General features: G+C 47.4%; 1 protein-coding gene across 2 annotated transcripts in view; it reads left to right on the top strand.

Annotated features, from left to right (window-relative positions):
- LOC147462369 (RNA-binding (RRM/RBD/RNP motifs) family protein) overlaps window positions 1–18,936 on the top strand; it is a 108,870-nt gene that overhangs the window by 36,642 nt on the left and 53,292 nt on the right. For both annotated transcript variants that reach the window (XM_086483716.1, XM_086483714.1), the window contains exons 9-10: window positions 1,948–2,087; window positions 2,168–2,301. In XM_086483716.1, the coding sequence (XP_086339842.1) occupies window positions 1,948–2,087; window positions 2,168–2,301 (274 nt within the window). The remainder of the gene's footprint in view (window positions 1–1,947; window positions 2,088–2,167; window positions 2,302–18,936) is intronic.

Raw genomic sequence — 18,936 nt, 5'->3', positions numbered from 1 at the left:
TGCAGACATAGGGAGAGCCTCAGGGTTGTCTTATACTGCACACGATAATAGATGTCTAAAGGATATGTTGCTCTCAGGGGCAAACTTTGCCATACAAACCCGGAGATTTCTAGCTGATGTTCGCCTGAGTGGAGGTCATGGCTTTGGGGGGGCGTCCTTTTGGGGGTCTTCATCGGGCCTCAAGCTTTTGCGCATTAGTCTCCCAAACCTTTCCTTGAGTATATGGCAAGGATCAGGAGGAGATCATGGTTGAGCCATAGACTTCATGACCACTCAACTTGGGACTGCAAAGAGCACGTCTATGGCTTTCCTTGGAAGCTTTGGTCTGGGATTTGTGGAATCCAGGAGGATTTTGTCCTTGGGATGATCACACATCAGGGCTTGCTGGTTGGCGCAGGAGGGGATATGAGGATCCTGTAGTGTTTGTGTACCTGTTTTGGAGACCTATACTTGGTTATGTGATCTTGCTCGCCGAAAATAAAGAGGCATACACTGGACGTTATAGAGTTACTCACAGATTTGAGGTACACAAGCTGGTTCTCATTCTGAAGGCAACCGCCGATGAGGATACTGTGTGGAGCAGAGATTACTCTTACAGCATGCTAGTTGTAGATCTAGCTTCATAGAGTAGCCTGTAGCTCAGGAGCTTTCCCTTTTCTTAATAGCTTGGGACTTAGTCTGTTTAAGGAATTTAAGAGATATCATCATCAGGTGTCTTGTTTGGGTCTCATGGGCCACTTGGCCCTAAGGGACTCACATCTTTCTTTGTTTCCTTGCTAGAGGTTGCTAGGGCCTGGGAGACATCTTGTTTATGAATCAGGTGTGCTGGATACCATTTCTTTTGTTCAAGGAGATTCCTTTGCTGTAGAGGATACCTAATAACAGTACATAAGAATCCACAACTGTTGGGCAACATGGAGGGTATGCCTAGGCTCAACAGTGAAGGGGATGTGCAGTGAGGCTGTGTAGGATTAGACTCCACACGTTTGCAAATTCTAGACTTAGCCACTAATAGCAAAGTACAATTGATAACATCCATCATATATACAAAAAAATAGCTCAACAGGTTGGATAAACTGAGTGTGTGGAGGGTGGTATGCCCAGGCGATGTCATGGCTACCACTTGCCTATCTCGCGCCAAAGTGGAGGGTGGTATGGCCAGGCGATGTCACGGTGACCACTTGCCCCATCTCACAGCCAAAGCGCTCATCAATAGTGAGGTCCACCAGCCAGTGAGTATGCCCACTGGTCCAAGTCCACCAAGTTGTCTAGACTCATCAGTCCATGAGTGCAGACTAGGACTGGAGACTAGGCCAACTGCCATTTGTATTTTCGAGGTTGGTCATCCATCTGTCGAATGAGCACCAGAACACCAGCACTGTAGCTGGGCTACAATCCCCTTAACGTTTGCATGAAATTAAGTAATTCTTGGCTAAGAATAGGATACACATGAGGACAGCCAAATTGTGAGTTAGCATGTGTAGGTGAGTCATCTTGTAACGAAAATTGACATGAGGACAGTTGTCTTAAGGCAAGGCAGTGCAACACTCAAGTCTTGGACATGTCGGGAAATCATGTCAAGGTAAAAAGGTTGAAAACCTATGTCACAGTGGGGAGCCAAAGAGCAAGTATGTATGGAATAGTTTAAATACCCTTTATTCTCTGCCTCAATGAGAGATCCTCTATGCTCAGGCTAGAGAGTTTTAGCCGTACAGGTGTAGGTAGATGAAAGACTGGTCTCCTCTTTGCTTTAGTGTGGGCTGCAGATAACGATGCACATGACTGAACCTCCCCCCCCCCCCCCCCCGGGCTGTGCCTAACAGCGTTTTTCTTTTCTAAATAATTGTTTGTTGGTGACTTTGTGTTTCAGTTTTATGACGTGTCTTTCAGGAAATATGCTGTGCTTCTGCAACACCCGTATTAATGATTACACCTTAAATATTGTAGGCCTTGAAAAAGATGGTTGTAAAGCTGGTGCTGCTGCAGTGGTATTTAAATCCGTCAAATCAGCTTCTCAAGCAGTAGCGGAACTTCATCACAAGTCTGTAGACAATGGGATTGTCTGGGCTCGCCAACTAGGAGGAGAGGTACCTTCTGTGGGCTTCTGTACTCTTGCTTTTTAGACTTGATTTCAACATTTCTTAATTTTTTAGCACTTGAAGTGTAGGGATCAAAACCAAAGAAATCGAGAGTTATCATCCGAAATCTTCCATTTAATATTACAGAAGAGAAGATCCGAGAACTGTTTTCTTCCTCTGGCTTTGTGTGGGAGGCCAAAGTACCTCGAAAAGAAGATGGCCGGTAATTGCAGTTGCTGTGACTATTTAGCTGTTTTTTACTATACTCATTTTATATTTGTGCACAATACAATAACTGTAAAATCCATCAAGAGTTGGAAAGAGTATTCTGGGTGTGTGATCATATAGATGACCATATGATTGCAAATGGAATTTTCTTGTGTAATTTTGGTACGTCATTGGATGGATGACTCCAGCACTCTGAAGGGAATATTTTGTGAGGGAAGACGGATTAGTAAACCACCATATGGGTATTCTTGATTCGTCATCAAGATCGGTGATTAGAACATACTATTTTTGTAACAGCCAGAGCAAGTAATGAACTCAAGGATAGGAAGTTCATGAGTATAACCACATGAATGAAGATTGGTCCTTAGACGATAGAATAAAGACATTAAAATGCCCAATTCTATTATTGAATACATGACGGCAAGAGACGAGAGAATGCATACTCAGATGCCGAGGCAAGTGCAAGTGCGCGAAGACCTGCAGTGCATTTGTTGCGGTGGCTAACTTTCTATTGACTTGCATACTTTTGTCCTACATTTAAGTGGTGTTGAGTTTGGTCAACCCTATTCATCAACAATTGAAAAAGAAGCAAAGAAGGGGCACTGAGCAAAAAGCATATGCTCTCTCTCTCTCCCCCCCCTATGGATTTCCCACCAGCTGGACCTACTGGTTCACTTATATGTTCACATGTTAGCAATTGTTACCTTTAGTATTTGATCTTTTTTTGAGACATAAATAAACTTTTTATTTCACCTGGCTATAGACCATCACATATACACAGATATACAATTCTGGGTATCAGAGCTAGACAGCTGACCTATGGCGAGCTCTCAGAAAAAGATCCCTGTATGTACACCATACTACACCCTCCGATTACGACAGGATGGAGCTGACTAGGCTTGGCATTTTCATGATGATGATTTGGGGGATCTACTTTTTTACGAGCAGATGACAGGCCATTATGATACCCAAGAAGCACTTTAGAGCCCATGCTAGCACTATTGGTGTGCAGCAAGGGTGCCCACTCTCACCTACTCTGTTTGGCCTCTACATCGATGAGACATGAGAGTACATTCTTTGTGTAGGAGGCGCAGGCATGGATCTTGAAGGTACTCTAGTTCACATTATGCTATGTGTTGATGACATATCCCGATCTCTGAGTCACAGTAGGGGCTGCAACTCCATTTGTTCCCATCACGAGTACATATGCCCATCAGGACACCAACCTGGAAAAGCGAGTCCGTAAACCATGCACGTGCCTTTTGTCAAATGTGGCAGCCCCCTACTCCCAAAAAAAAAAAAAAAAACTATTGAAATGGTCACACCTATGACTACATGTCTTAAGAGGAGGATGGCATCATTCGTGCAAGAGAAGCTCGACACACTTGAAGCAGCAATGAGACCCCTCATCAAGGAGGCCAAGAAGACCGCAATCTCCAAATTCAATGAGGTAGAGTGTATGCTCTACTTGCACTTAGTATGTCACGTGCACATTTAACCCTATGTGACATGGACAAGCTACTTCATGACAAGGGTTCAGTTAGCCTAGCTTAGGAAGTGTTCTGGCACTTTTGTGAGTCTGTTCGCAGATCGTGCATGTCCAGACAGTTAGAGTAGATGCATATCCTTTGGTTGCACACAACACCGCATCGTTTCTCCCGCGACAGATCAGCCCTAGCGTTACCAGAAACAACAGAACAGGCCTATCGTTTTTGCACGAGCAGACCTAGCCTAGCGTTTTGCATTTGCAGACCTACACCAGCGTTTTGCAGATTCTACGCGACAGAAGTACCATTAGCTTCAACATTTTCAGTTTTCAGCATATAGACACCGCAGAATAGTCTCCCAAACCTCACAGGTCTCACCTTGCCGCAATAGATCCTCACCACACGGTCATATCAGCCACCGTTTGCAGATTCAGCCCGCTATTCGCAGATTTCAGCATCTACGTTTTCAGCGCATCGTCGTCATCGCCGTCGTCATCGACATAGAGTCAGAATTCAGCAGATACAAGATTTGTAGATTTCAGCCCTTAGCGTTTCCAGTTTTCAGCCCGTCTCGTTGTCGTCCTCGTCGTCGTCGACATCGTCGGCAAGTCTATAGCATTGTAGAGATTTGTGCAATCAATAGTAGACCGCTCTCGCCATAGAGAGTAGGGCCTTTGGAGGAGGGATTGACAACATTCTGGTGTCGTATTCTTCTCTCTCTATCTCTCAGTTTCAGTACCTTCATGCACAGTGTTTACCCACTTTGTTTGTGATCATTTGCACTCTCTCACTAGAGAAACAGAAGGCTCTCCCTTCCGTAAGTAAAAGGAACCCTTGAGCATGGTTCAGAGCACTCATCTTGAGCAAAGTTCAACATTCACATCCGCTGCACCTTACATAGTGGCACTCTAGACACGTCTTTCTGCACTCCAAGAAGAGAACAAAGCCCTTAGGAGGTAATAGGCAATTTTGAGGAAGAGGTGGCCGTCCTCAAAATAGATGAAAAGGAAGAAGGGGAAATCAAGGAGGTGGACTAACGGCCATAAAGGAGTAGCTTATGAAGGAATTGACCGAAATAGAGGCAATTTTTTATTTTTATTTTTTAAAATTTATTTTCATTTTTTAATTGGATGGGTTGATGTTGTTGGGAAGCTAGCGGAGATGTACACATCTTTAGAGCAAAGTGGGTTTGATGCAATGTATAGGGAAGGTATTGAGTGAGGAGCACTATGAATGCTTTTCATATCTTATTAGAGCATGCGGAGTTGTTACATGATTGTGTTCTTAGGACAGCCCACACTTGGAGATTTATGCATAGCATAGGGTCTAAGCATTGGCAAACTATTCAAATGATCTTTCGCTACTTGAGTTACATCTTGAGGTTTTTTCATCCCACGGGGGGAGAGGGGGATCATTATTGGGAGATTTACATGTTTCTTAACCTAGGTTGAGCTAGTTGTTATGACACTTTTGTGTTGACAAGTGGTTTTTGCTTCCTGCTTGGTAACTCATACATATTATAGTTGATCAAGAAGCATCCTATTGTGGACACATTTAGTCGTGAAGTAGCTACAATTGAGTGCATTCGGCTCGCTTGCCTAATGTGAATAATTTGGGTGTTGAAAGGTAGTCTGCCACCATTATCTTTACTAACAATCAGAGCGCATTTGAAATTTGTGAGAAACCCAATGTTCATTCTTGCACAAAGCACATTGAGGTGTTAAAGTTTCAACCAGAATCCTGTTCAGTGGTGGCTCCAGTGTCTCCCAGGAGCAAATTAGGGAGTTGGTTGTTTTGTGGTTGTGCCCGAGGTAGACGTACTTTCTCGGTGGTGCGTTCCTCGGTGTTGCCTTTGCCCACTTGATAGGTTGGCATGAGGTGGGATCCTTGTTCCTAGGGTCTCGGGGGTCAGAGTCTCTAGTGTTCTGTAGTTTTCCCTATAAAATGTGGGTAGTTTGTCGCTTATGTGATTTCACACATTTTACTCGGGGTTTGGGCCTATATATTCAGCTCCCCTTGTATGTTTAGGCATATCAATGATGAGCTGAGCTTCAAGATATTTGTTGTTGAGGATAGATTGGATGGGGACAATTACCCAATGTGGGCGTACATGATGCAACATGTTCTTGTGTCAAGGCTTTAGCTCCACTTTTATCTTCCTCATATAAAAGAAATAAAACTACTAGTAGGTGTGGCTAATGTGTTTTTGGGGTCCTGAGAGGAGGTTTGCTCACAGTTGCAGATGAGCTCATCACCCGATTCACCCTCGCAGTCTTCCGCGGCGCCTTTGGCATGGTATTAGAGCCACAGCGTGCTCTCGAATCAGATTGGTAATCTGTGTGAGTTTTTGGTGCTGAAATTTTGTGATGAAAAGAGATGGTTTGCTGTTTTCCACTCATTTAGGGCTGATTTCGGCTGCAGTGGGCTGATTTGACGGTTTCGCTCCATCCACCTCGACCTAGCCTCGTCACATGCCTAAGCTCTCTCACACAATGGAGAGGAGTTATTCTGATGTTAACTCGGTCCATGATGAAGAAGTACAACAAGAGAAAGTTCATGATGGAGACTTTGACAACGAGGAGTAGAGATGCAGTGTGCAACATAAATGATTTATGGTCAGGATGAGTGCTAAGCACGTACTCAAGGCTCCTTTTAGTTCATGAGAGAGAGTTCCTTTTACTCCTTGAGAGATGTGTGCAATAGACTAGAGAGAGGAGAGACACTGAGTGAAAGTTCTGTGAGTGAAGAGAGAGAAAGGAGATCAACCCTGGATGGAGCTCCAAACCCCCCTCCAAGGGCCCCTCTCTCTATCGCTACTTAGGTATTTGCTTTAGATTGCACAAATGATGATACAATGGTCCTAGATGCTGAGATGCTGACGGGATCTTGCTGTATGTGCTTGGAATTGCGAGGCTAAGGGCTGAAAATGCAAAACGCTAGTGGAACTTGTAGCGCGGATAGTGTATCGTGCTCTCTATAGTGGGTGCTCCTGAAACCAGTGTGCGTGACAATCTCACTCAAAACAGACTGAAAACAAAGGAACAATAGATAATGACTGATCACACAGAGAGACAACAGCAGACTAGAACATAGGATCTAACTATCTCAAAGAACTAATACAGATTCTAGCGTGGCAGCACACTCAGCTCCAATCCATAACTCACAGGTACAATGGGGGTGTCGAGGCTTAGATGTGCAGGGATGGTGCAGATGTGCTGTGTGTATAGACTCGCTACTCTAGACGACGACGCAGGACCATATATCCAGAAGATGATAAACATGACCCAACAACTACTACTCATATGTCCCACCATAACGAGCCACCAACGGCTCATAAATGTCAGCCATCTACGTCTCTCTCCAAACTGAGGGTGGTGACCTGGCCACGATGTCCACTAGACCACCGTCCGTATCCTGCCACGTGTCACTGCCCAGCCCAGAGAGTGGCCACGATGTCCACTAGATCACCGTCCATATCCTGCCACGTATCACTGCCCAGCCCAGAGAGTCCGTCCAGTGTGAACCAGACCAGACCAACTGTACTAACTGTGTGTCCTGTGAAAGTGACATTGTAGCTTGCTACAAAACTGCAGAGATTTGCAATTGAAGACGAGGCTATGTCCTGATCTGCTATTGCCGATGTCGAGGGTGCTGATGATGATGACGATGATGATGATGGAAAAGGGTTGAAATTTGAAAATGCTGGCTGATATGCTGTGCTTTTCTAGGACATGAAAACGTTGGCTGATTATAGGGCTGAAATCTGCTGTCACTAGGTCTGATCTAGTATTGCAACCCGAGAATGCTGAAAAAGGCTAGAGGATCTATTGCATGAGGTGTGGATTGCCATGGCTAAGGCTGACAAAAACGCCAAGGGTGTTTGCTCCCCTAGGGTACTGATGGTACTACTTGATGATCCAAGTGGTGACCCCTTGGGTTACCTTTCTAGGCTCGATAAATGGGGTCGAACATTGGCTTTAGGTCTAAAAAACCCACGACTTGCATAAATGTCACTTATTTATAATGTGGGAACTATTGAATAAGAGGTGCTTCGCATGCCTAGAACTATCTAGTCTTGGATACCGATGCTTTACTATGTGAACACTCCCCAATGCCTACGCCTAGTAGACTATCACGTGCACATGGCTTTGTGTGCCATGTGGACATGCTTCATCGACTTCCAGAGCCAGTTTCCACCTATCCCTAGATAGGAGTGTCTAGAATCCTAGGAGGATTAGTACCGGCAATTTTGTGAGCCTGTTCGCAAGGCTGCATGTCCCGACGAGTCCATTAGATTAGGTTTTCTAGTTTTGGAACCCTCTTGCATAAATGGATCGTATAAGTGTTTTGACAAATGCGGTTATACTTTTGTGAGCATCTGACATGTTGTGCATGTAGTTTTAGGTTAGAGGAATCCAATAAGTTATTCCCCGTGTCAATCGAATTCCTGGATCGATAGATGTGTGACAGTTTCACCCAAAAACTTAGCCTTGGTCAAACTTATTAATATTTCATTTTTATGATTTATTTTATAAGAATTTGACAGAGGTTTTTCTCTACCTAAGCCTTAAGGAGTTTATAACCTGCAAATCCAACCTATAAAGGGAGTAGCTTGGGCCATCGATTTGCATCCGAGTAGGTAGTGTGAGATAGGCACTAGCGTTTTGTAGCAGTGTATCTTGGTGTTTTGCTCGAGATCAGCACCAGCATCAGATTTGCCATCAGCCCTAGCGTTTTTCCTCTACAGCCCTACCGCTTGGAAAATTCAGCAGATCAACCTGCGTTTTGAGATTTCATCCCCTTCCCCTCGCCGGAACGGATTGGACCTGTCCTCGCCGATTTTCCCATTGTCATTCGGTACTTCCGCACCCCATTGAGCTTCTCCTCGGCCATTCCCACGCCTCATCGAGTGCTCCCATTGCTGTCCATCATCGGCATTATTGAGATCTGCGTTTTCAGCCCTTCATTCCTCTCACGTTGGGGACGCAAATCAGCCCCAAATATACCCCTTGGTGGCCATCCGCAATCCCACATCGAAAAGGATCCAAAGGTGCATCAAATCAGCCCCAAAGGTGCTTCATCTTGAAGAGTTACTGAGATGACATTCCTCATTTGAGTAAGTAGAGTCTGCACTTGAGGTATTGCATGTGTGTACAATCCATTTACGCAGTCAAAAGCTAATAGCACATCGGCAATGGTGTGGGGGGCCCTTGAGAGGGTTGGTTGGGACCCCATCGGGTGTCAATTCTCCTCCGAGCCAGACGGAGACGGAGACGGAGACCGAGAGCTGGAGACCGAGAGCATCTGGTTACCAGACACCTGTACTACATGAGAGGGAGATTACAGAGATTCGGGCTCGTCATCAGCGCCGTATCCAGGAGCAGATCGCTCATTTACATCTACATCCAGAGATCATGCTACAGGGGATTTTTACTTTGCCTCCATCGCCTATGTATCACATATTACATCCTCATTATGGGACTGGATGGAGCTAGCTAGTTTGCATTGCATTCTTGTACACCCCTACGCATATATTTCACATACCCTTAGTGTTAGTGCTCCATCTCCCACCCCACTCCACTCATCACTCCTATCCTACTAGTTTAGTCCTATTTTATTTTATTTCATGTTATATTTTGTTCTTTTTCTGGTCACCCAGAGGGCATTGACAGTTGTACATCGATTTTGTCTCATAGGTTGAGTTCGGCCTTGTAGCAGGGCTACAATGTCACTTCACAGGACAGACAGTTGGACAGTTGGATAGTTGGTTACACTTGGTCTGGTTCACATTGGACGGACCCTCTGGTCTCGGGAGTGACACGTGGCAGGGTGCCTACCGACGGTGGTCTAGTGGACCTCGTGGCCAGGTCACCACATGGCTGACATTTATGAGCCGTTGGTGGCTCTTTATGGTGATATATATGAGTAGTAGCGTTTGGTCAGATTATCTTGTACTAAGTCGTCTAGAGTGGGTCTTTACACAGAGCACGTCTGCACCATCCCGGCACATCTGAGCCTCGACACCCCCATTGTACCTGTGAGTCCTGGGCTGGAGCTGAGTGCGCTGCCACGCCAGAGGCTGTATCAGTCTTTGAGATAGTCGAGTCATATGTTTTGGTCTGCTGTTGTGTCTTTGCGAGCTCTGTTGACGTCTATTGTTTCCTTTCTGTTCAGTCTGTTTGAGTGAGATTGTCACACACATTGCACTGAGGACCACCCACTATAGAGAGCACGACACATTATCTGCGCTACAGGTGCTCTCATTTTGGCGATCACGGTGGGACCTCAAAGGAAGTCTCACTCTTGTGGAGATAAAATCGTGAAGCTAATCGGTTGTTACCTGGCTCCTCACACTTGCTTACACTGTGTAGATAGTCTGCAAGTTTGGTCCTCTCTTGCCCTGGTCCATGTCCTAGTCCTTGTCCCTGGTCCTTGGTCTTTGGTCCTGGTCTGGTCCTCGCCCTGGTCCAACCCTCCTCGTCCTGCCAGCTAGGTGGTCTAGTCACTGGTCCTGGACCAGGTGGTCTAGTCACTATCCTGACTTGTTCTGTGTTAGACCTGTGTTGTTCACTGCATGACACATACAAGGCGGTCAGTTGAGTGTCAAAGCGCACTACTGAGCCCTCTGAAGCACTATAACAGAAGACGCCCTGTGGTATCTAGTAGAAGTCCATTAACCTCATCAACCATACCTCCCCATTTCTTCATTCCCTATTTCTTCATCCGGTTCCACATCTTCCAGATCACCTTCTCCATTAAAGCTCTCTCCTATTCTGCTACAGCAGGCTATTGAGCAACAGGCTCAACAAGGGGCCATGGAGGCGTTGGCTAGTGTGTTGCAACGCCAAGGTAAACATCAAGTTCTCCACCTTCAAAGGACTCTCCTTGGAAGATGCGGACGACCATGCACGCAAGTTCGTATCTCTCTGTAGAGGACGTGGTCTTAACAGGGATGATGCTTATCTGGTACTCTTTCCATCCACCTTGGACGGCTTAGCAGACAAATGGTACAGCCAGTTTGCAGAGAATTATTTTGCAACTTGGGCAGACTTAAGACAACAGTTCTGTGCAGCTTTCAGGCCGAGCGACTACCAAGAGAAAGTGTTGGATGAGTTGGCCAACATGGTGCTCCAGCCAGAGGAGACTTTTGCAGAGCTTATGACCAAAACCAAGTCTCTGGTTGCCAAGCTTCCCCAACAACCCGGTGAATTCATGGTTAAGAAATGGGTGGAGAAGGCTCTTCCAAAAACCTCTCAGCAAAAACTCCGGGAGAGCCTCCGACCTGACGTCACTCTGGAGGAATTCATCGCAGTTGCTAGTAGAATAGAGGGGGCTAGGAAGCTGTTCAATAACTCTCCTCACATAGATACTCCCTCTGTGTTCTCAGAAGGTAGTCCTGCTGATCCTTTGACTTCCTTGCGCAGGGAACTCGAAGCCCTCAAACTACAACGCGCCCTCCAAGAAGAGAAATCAATCTCTCTGAGACAAGAGAAACCATCGCACCTTGAGGCTTTGGATCAAATAAAGAGAGAACTAGAAGAGCTTCGGTCTCAGCAGGAGACTAAAGCTATGGTATGGTGCAGCTCTTGTCGCTCTCCTGGACATCCTCCACAGGACTGTCCCCTTCGGGCTTATTGCCACTTCTGTGAAAAATGTGGACATGAGGACAAGGATTGTTACTACCTCAAGGGATTGCGACAAATACAGCCAAGTCTTGGTCCTTCTCTTCAGCAAGGGCCAGCACCTGCATCCAACATGGTTTCTCCCTGTGGCCATCCACACCATATGCCACCTTTGCTGACAGCCCCTCCTATGCAAGGTATGCAGAGCACTTTTCCCTCTCAGTGCTTTTATCATACCCATCTCATCACCTCAAAGCTACTATGCCTCCACCTCAAACTCAATGCACCAGGAGCAAGGACCACCTCGCCCTTCGGCTCGCCCTTTGAATCGGCCCATCTTGTGCTACAGATGCGGGGAATATGGGCATTACCAAAGCAAATGCCCCCTGCCAGAAGGGTCCCCTCCTTGCTGTCATTGCCCTGAAACGAAGGATCACTACAGTAAGGATTGCCCTAAACTTCGTGCATCCACGGCTTCGAACTCAAGCCAAAGCCAGAATGAGTTTGCCTTTCCCAAGCTCAACTTGATAGTAGTGAGCACTGTTTCTCAGCCGCCCCCTTCTACCCACGTGGTTACCCCTCAAAATAAGCCGCCGCAGTTGGCAGAGGAGCCATCAGGCGTCCTCACCCGGGCCCAGAGAGCGGCTCTCGGTCTTAGCATTCCATCAAGTTCAACTCCCCCACACATTGTCACGCCAGTGGATACCCTGCCTGCAGCTGTTAACAAGCCATCCCCTAGTGCCATGAAAGAATCCAAATCTTTGCTCTCAGATATTGATGAAGCCTTCTTGGAAGCAGTTTCCGATGTACAGAAGATCAAAGTACGAGAGGAACAACAACAGGTAGAAAAAGCGAAGCGTACATTAGAGACAGTTTAAGAACACTTTCCAACAAGTGTCCCTCTATGACATGTTGCGCCTAGATGCGAGTTTCAGAAGTGACACCCTTGCAATTATTCAGTCACTTTACCCTGGGGCAGGTCCTAGTGGCGGGCACCTCCCAGTGCGACCGTCAGAGCCCACAGTGGATGGTGGATCTGCCATCAACCTGATGCCCGAGTTCACTATGTTAGCTCTAGGTCTACAGCCTACTCGACCTGCTCCCTTCATAGTTACATTGGCCGATCAACGAACAGTATACCGAGTGGGCATTGTGGACAATGTGCCTCTGCAGGTACAAAACTTTACTTCTAACTTGGATTTTGTGGTGGTTCGTCTTCCCCAGGTTGAGGGCGGATTTCCCTTGCTTATTGGAAGACCATGGTTGCGACACACTAAAGCACTCCACGATTGGGGAAACGATGCAATGTGGATACATACTTCTGGCTCCCTGATGCAACCGATTCTCTTAGAAGGAGGTATGGATCCCGTGGTGCAGCAAGTTTCTTTGTCAATGGAAACCAATCCTGAACATGAACAGCCTACTCCACCTGACGGGTCGGATGAGGATCTGTTGGAATGGCTGGATGCTACCAAGTCTATGCCTTGTTATGGAGTCTCTATTCAGTGTTTGCCTGAAGGTACACCCTTTTCAAATGTTTCCATAGTTACGAAACTTAATGAGCCACCTGAGCCTTTGAAGAAGCAGAGAAGCAGGAAGAAATCTCCTCTACAGGAGTTCACTCCCCCTCAAACATCAACCCCTTTGGTGTCTCTTTCTTCTTCGACCAGAAGAAAGCTCTCCTCTGTGTCTAGCAAACTCCATTCTCAGAGCCCGTCCTGCAAGATGAATTCCAAGATCTTGATAGCTGTCTTGCTCATGATAGCGGTCTGCTCCTTACTTGTACCTATCTACCCTTACCCCCTCGAACTTACCCACAATTAGAATGCCCACATCCTTCGGATTCATAGTTGTGGCAAAGAGATCATCAAGAGCGCCGAACATTGTTGTTCCCATCATCTACATGAGAGTCACCAAAACAATAGAGAGTAGGCACTAATGTTCTCCCCTGCTACTGCTACTGTAGGCTCCTGGCGGCAGGCCCTCCATTGGTGCTGGCTCCTACAGAATCCTCCCTTGGTGCAGGTTCCTGCATTCTGTTGTTCAGCAGATGGAATTGTCGACCGCTTGTCTACCCCTAGCCCTCTCCCTACCAACCCTCGCCCTCGCCCTCCCCCTCCCCCTCCCACCTACCTACACCCTTGCCCTAGCCCCTCTACTACCCCCTCGCCCTAGCCCCTCTACCTACCCCCTCATCCCTTCCCACTCGCCCTCGCCCTACCGTCACCCCCTCGCCCTCGCCCTAGCCCCTCTACCTACCCCTCACCCCTCGCCCCTCGCCCCTAGCCCCTCGTCCCATGCCCCTAGTCCCTAGTCCCTAGCCCCTCGCCCCTAGCCCATAGTCCCTAGTCCCTAGCCCCTCGCCCCTAGCCCCTCGCCCCTAGCCCCTAGCCCCTCGCCCCTCGTCCCTAGCCCCTCGCCCCTCGTCCCTCGCCCCTCGCCCCTCGCCCCTAGCCCCTAGTCCCTAGTCCCTCGCCCCTAGCCCCTAGCCCCTAGTCTCTAGTCCCTCGCCCCTAGCCCTAACCCTACCCTTCCCCCTCGCCCTCGCCCTCGCCCGTGCCTCCCCTTGTCCCCTATTCCATCACCTCTCGCCCCTACCCTCTCTTGCCCTCGCCCCTACCCACCCCCTCTCTTACCCTCTCGCCCCTACCCTCCTACCCACCCCCTCTCGCCCCTACCCTCCCTTGCCCTCGCCCCTACCTAGCCCCCCCTCGCCCCTACCCACCCCCTCGCTTCCACTTACCCCTATCTAGCCCTCCCCACCCCTCTCAGCCTCAGTTAGTTTTTACCCCCCACCCCTCAAGTTCCCCCCCCCCCCCCCCCAAGGCATGATCAACTGGCTCTCGAGATTTCACTTGGCTGCCATCCTGTTGCTGTGAGGGCTTTTTCGTTCTGCCATCATGATGGAGCTTAACCCTATTTGCACTGTTACTCGGGCTTATGGTCATAGCTCTTTTCGAGAAGAGTGTTGTTGCAAAAAGTGTGGCAAGGTTAATCTGCAACCAGGTCATTTTCCTATCACTATGGTTAGGGAAGATAAAGATGCGCTGGAATCAAACTGAGCTTATCTCTTTGCTGTAGAGCCTCATCTTTTGCCAATTGGAATTCTTAGGCTATGCAATCATACATACTGGGTTCCTGCCTAGTTAGAGGCTTAAGGCGATTGCAAGCAGTGTAGTGTTTTTAACTCCACTTTTGAGGTATGTATGGTAATGGGCCTAACACCTACTTCAAGAAAGATCTACGGATGCAGTACCTAGTGGTTTTTCTTCACAATTTTTTTCAGTATTCCTCTCACCGAGACGGTGAGCGTTCTTGTGGCGGGCAACCTGTAGCAAGGCTACAGTGTCACTTCATAGGACAGACAATTGGACAGTTGGTTACACTTGGTCTGGTTCACACTGGACGAACCCTCTGGTCTCGGGAGTGACACGTGGCAGGGTGCCTACCGACGGTGGTCTAGTGGACCTCGTGGCCAGGTCACCACATGGCTGACATTTATGAGCCGTTGGTGGCTCTTTATGGTGATATATATGAGTAGTAGCGTTTGGTCAGATTATCTTGTATTGAGTCGTCTAGAGTGGGTCTTTACACAGAGCACGTCTGCACCATCCCGGCACATCTGAGCCTCGACACCCCCATTGTACCTGTGAGTCCTGGGCTGGAGCTGTGTGTGCTGCCACGCCAGTGTCTGTATCAGTCTTTGAGATAGTCGAGTCATATGTTCTGGTCTGCTGTTGTGTCTTTGCGAGCTTTGTTGACGTCTATTGTTTCCTTTCTGTTTAGTCTGTTTGAGGGAGATTCAGTCTGTTTGAGTGAGATTGTCACGCACATTGCACTGAGGACCACCCACTGTAGAGAGCACGACACATTATCCGCGCTACAGGCCTCTAGTAGACGTTAATAAAGCTTTCTTTCTTTCTTTCTTTCTCTTTCTCTCTCTCTCTCTCTCTCTCTCTATTCAGAGAGGGTTTTGGGCCACTTTCTAGAGTCATGAGATACCGGGATCAGAGATGCCTCGGATTATACTTAATGGAGATTCGCAAACACAAAGAAAGACCTCTTGAAGAGGGGCACAATGAGAGAGATCCAACGACAACGGAAGATCACAGATTTCTTTCAGTCACAGACAGAGGAGTTCGAGCAGCCTCCACAACATAACAACACGAGAGGCACCAGAGGCATACTGCTTGATGGGGCGATAGAGTTGGGGCGGTCCCGTCGCCCACGGATGAGAGGGCCCTCTTGATATCGACGTAGATTGCGACATAGGATCCATACGATACTGGCGTGACATAGGAGCCGTCCCGGATATTGATGTATATGTTTATGATGCCTTGATTGTCAGAGAGCTCCATTGTATTAGCTCACCCTTTGTCTTCCCTTTGTATCAGCTTTCACCCCACCCCTACCCACTATTTTCTTTTTAGTTCTTTGTACTTTTTGTACCCAGACTTGGTATTAGATTCACCACATGTAACCTTTTGGTCTCATAGGTCATTTTGGCCTTTTGAAGACGTTAATTTTATATTTCTATTTTCATTTCTCTCTCTACACATCTCTACCTCTCTCTCATTCCCTCTCTTCAGGGATATAAAAGGAACCATCATTCAAGCTAAATTAACGCAAGGAAAGGAGTAAAGATTTGTGGAAGTGTAAAACCTAGATCTTCATTATTTCAATTTCGCCGCACCTGACATTGGTATCATAGCTTTGCAATTTTGCACTAATCTGCTAATCTTGGATTTTTTTTTTCTTTTCCTCTAGTGTTTGAGTGTGTGTTGTACCATTTGTTCCAAGGATGCTTTTCTCACTAAGGGAATTACAGTACGTGCCATTGTATGTAGGACCGTGCACCTTGAGCGTAGGAAATGCAAACACTTTATACCGGGGGTTAGAGTTGTGGTGCGCTTGCAGGAGGGTACTTGAGTTGGTGTGCGTGCTTGACCACCTCGACATAAAGAAATCCTAGCATGGATATTTGCAGCTATAACTTCTTCGACATGATAGATCGCATCATTGAAGACATGCATTGGAAACATGAAGATGTTGATTGCGAGTATCAGGATTTGTTAGCAGCCTATGATGACAAAGGAAAGCGCCATTTAGATCAGCCTATTAGCTTTGGAGTCTTTGGCATTGTTTGCACAACCATCTCTCCCATTTGCTTGGAGAATTCCATTATTCTAGAAGAGGCATCATCGATCTGTACACATCTTTAGCAGCACATCGGGTCCACACCATCTGCATCTTCTTAGCAATCGGTAGCCATCAATCCGGAGCCAAAATGTTCGAATCAGGCATCGTGAGCCTACATTCGCAGCCACATTTGTTGTAGAGACGGGGATTCTACTAGAGATTCCATCATACGGCAATCTAGTCACAACCTCAAGAGGAGCCTCTTATCTTTGAGGAGTTATTTGGAGGTTTCATGAGACATCATACAGAGGACTTGCTGTCACAAAATACGGAAGCGTTTGTATTTAAATTAGTGCACACTTATATGAAATTTAGATTGCACATTTAATCCATACTCAAGAGAGAGACAACACATTGGGGACCAGAAGATGAGCTGGTCCCCCCCTAAAGAGATAATCTTTATTAATGGGGAATCTTTCATTACAAGCACATAAACCGGGAATCCCTCGCGTTTCTGATTCTTCTCCTGAGAGGAAGAAACTATATTCTTTCTATCTGAGAGGGAGCAGGGTGCTTACCTCTTACTGAATCCTTTTATTCTTATGAACCGGCGTCCCTACCTCACTCTGAGGGTCTTACGAACCCAACGGAAAATTCCTTACGCGTATGCATCTATACTCTGGAAGAAACAACGAGCTTGTTGAAATTCACTTACTTGTAGCCCAATAGACTGACTTGACGCTTTTCCCTTCTACTTGTACTTCACAGCTTTTCCCGGCTTGTAGGTTTACAACCGGTGCTTGTTTCCATACAACTTCTTGGCTGAATTTCGTTGTTTCGATGCTCGCTCGGTCATACTTGGCATATAGCGTATCGTTTTCTCTTTACGGATGCCCCCTTGTCCACCACCACCCTCTCACCCTTCATCCGATCGCTCCTTCAGATTTGGGTTTCCATGCGACGGGCTATCATACGCTCACCTCCCTCATGTCGTGAGGAGATTGAGCGCCAGCCTCTCATTTGGAATGCTGCAGTTCTTGATTCGTCGGTTAATCCACCCTGTCAGCTTGGAGAGAGGACTCACATTGATTGGGCTGCTTGGGACACTGGCCCTGTTGTCTCTATGCGGTTGTTTCATGAGACACGTATGCTAGATGCAGATTTTGTGGCAGAACATTATGACATTGGTCGCGGGGTGACAAACAGACTGCTTGAGATTGATTCTTCCGTTCTTTCACAGTGGGATGCAATCATGCGAGGCACGGTTCAGACGCCTCCCCATTGTGGTTGGGAAGGCCTCTTTGCTCAGAGCACTCTCTTATTAGTTCGTTTAGACACCATGCTGTTCACAGTTGATACTGACTACTCTCAGGGGATTCATGCTAGATTGACATATGATGCCACCTCTCCGCACCTTGTCTCCCCCGGCGCTCGATGGGAGGCCATACGAGTAGTTGGCTCCCACGGGAAGCGTCGTTGTGTTGACCCCCGTTTCGCTTCCGCTGATGCTGCACTTTGGAGGCTCTGGGTGTGGGAGGGTCGTGCCCTATCTCAGCTTTATTGGGACCCAGGAGAGTGGCATTGGCCTCACTCTGACCCCACCGGTGTACCTGTATCATTCTTTGAGTACACTGTTAGGATTGGAAGGTTAGCAATGATGAGACAGCAACCAGAACAGCCCACTCGTATGCGTTTCTGGTTACATTCAGGCCTCTCTCATGCCTATCTGCAGCAGTTTTGGTCCGCCATGTGGGATTTACATGCGGCTCGTCGTATTTCTTTTTTCATGTGGATGATTGCACATGCGGGACTTCCAGTTGGGACTTGGCTAGCTACTATGGGTCATGATCCGTTATGTACTCGCTGTCCTTTGCAACTACTTGAGTCACCTGCACACTGTCTTTGGTCATGCTCAGCTTCCCATGTAGTGTGGCTTGCAGTTTGCTTTCTACTTCGCAGAGCAGGTGTTCAGCATGGATTTCTCACTTGGGGATTTGGCTCATGGTTGATGCCGATGCCCGGCCCGCACCTTTTCTACGAGGGCTCCGACACAGATCCAACCTTCATGCTTACCTCGACTGGTTATCGGCGAGGGACTTTGGCTATGCTACCACAGATTGCTTGGCAGGGGGATTCTCAGACACGTGATGAAGTTTTTTCAGTCATCACTAGTATTACACTATGGAATGTTTGGAGAGCTCATTGTCTTCACATTCTAAGTGCGGCTCCACAGCTCCTTCAGGATACCCTCACTGCCATTTGGCTGGACATCATTCACACCCTGATTTGGCAGTGGGATTCTTCCTCAGGTACATCTCGAGCAGCCGAGGCTCGCCGATTTGCCTTCCTTTGGCGTTGGGCCCGATCCCCACTCTTCTTCAC

The sequence above is a fragment of the Adiantum capillus-veneris genome, chromosome 2 (genome assembly GCF_014529385.1).
Source record: "Adiantum capillus-veneris isolate H3 chromosome 2, ASM1452938v2, whole genome shotgun sequence".
Classification (NCBI taxonomy): Eukaryota; Viridiplantae; Streptophyta; class Polypodiopsida; order Polypodiales; family Pteridaceae; genus Adiantum; species Adiantum capillus-veneris.
Note: the sequence above shows the minus strand (reverse complement) of the source record. Positions and strands in the feature narration are given on the sequence as shown.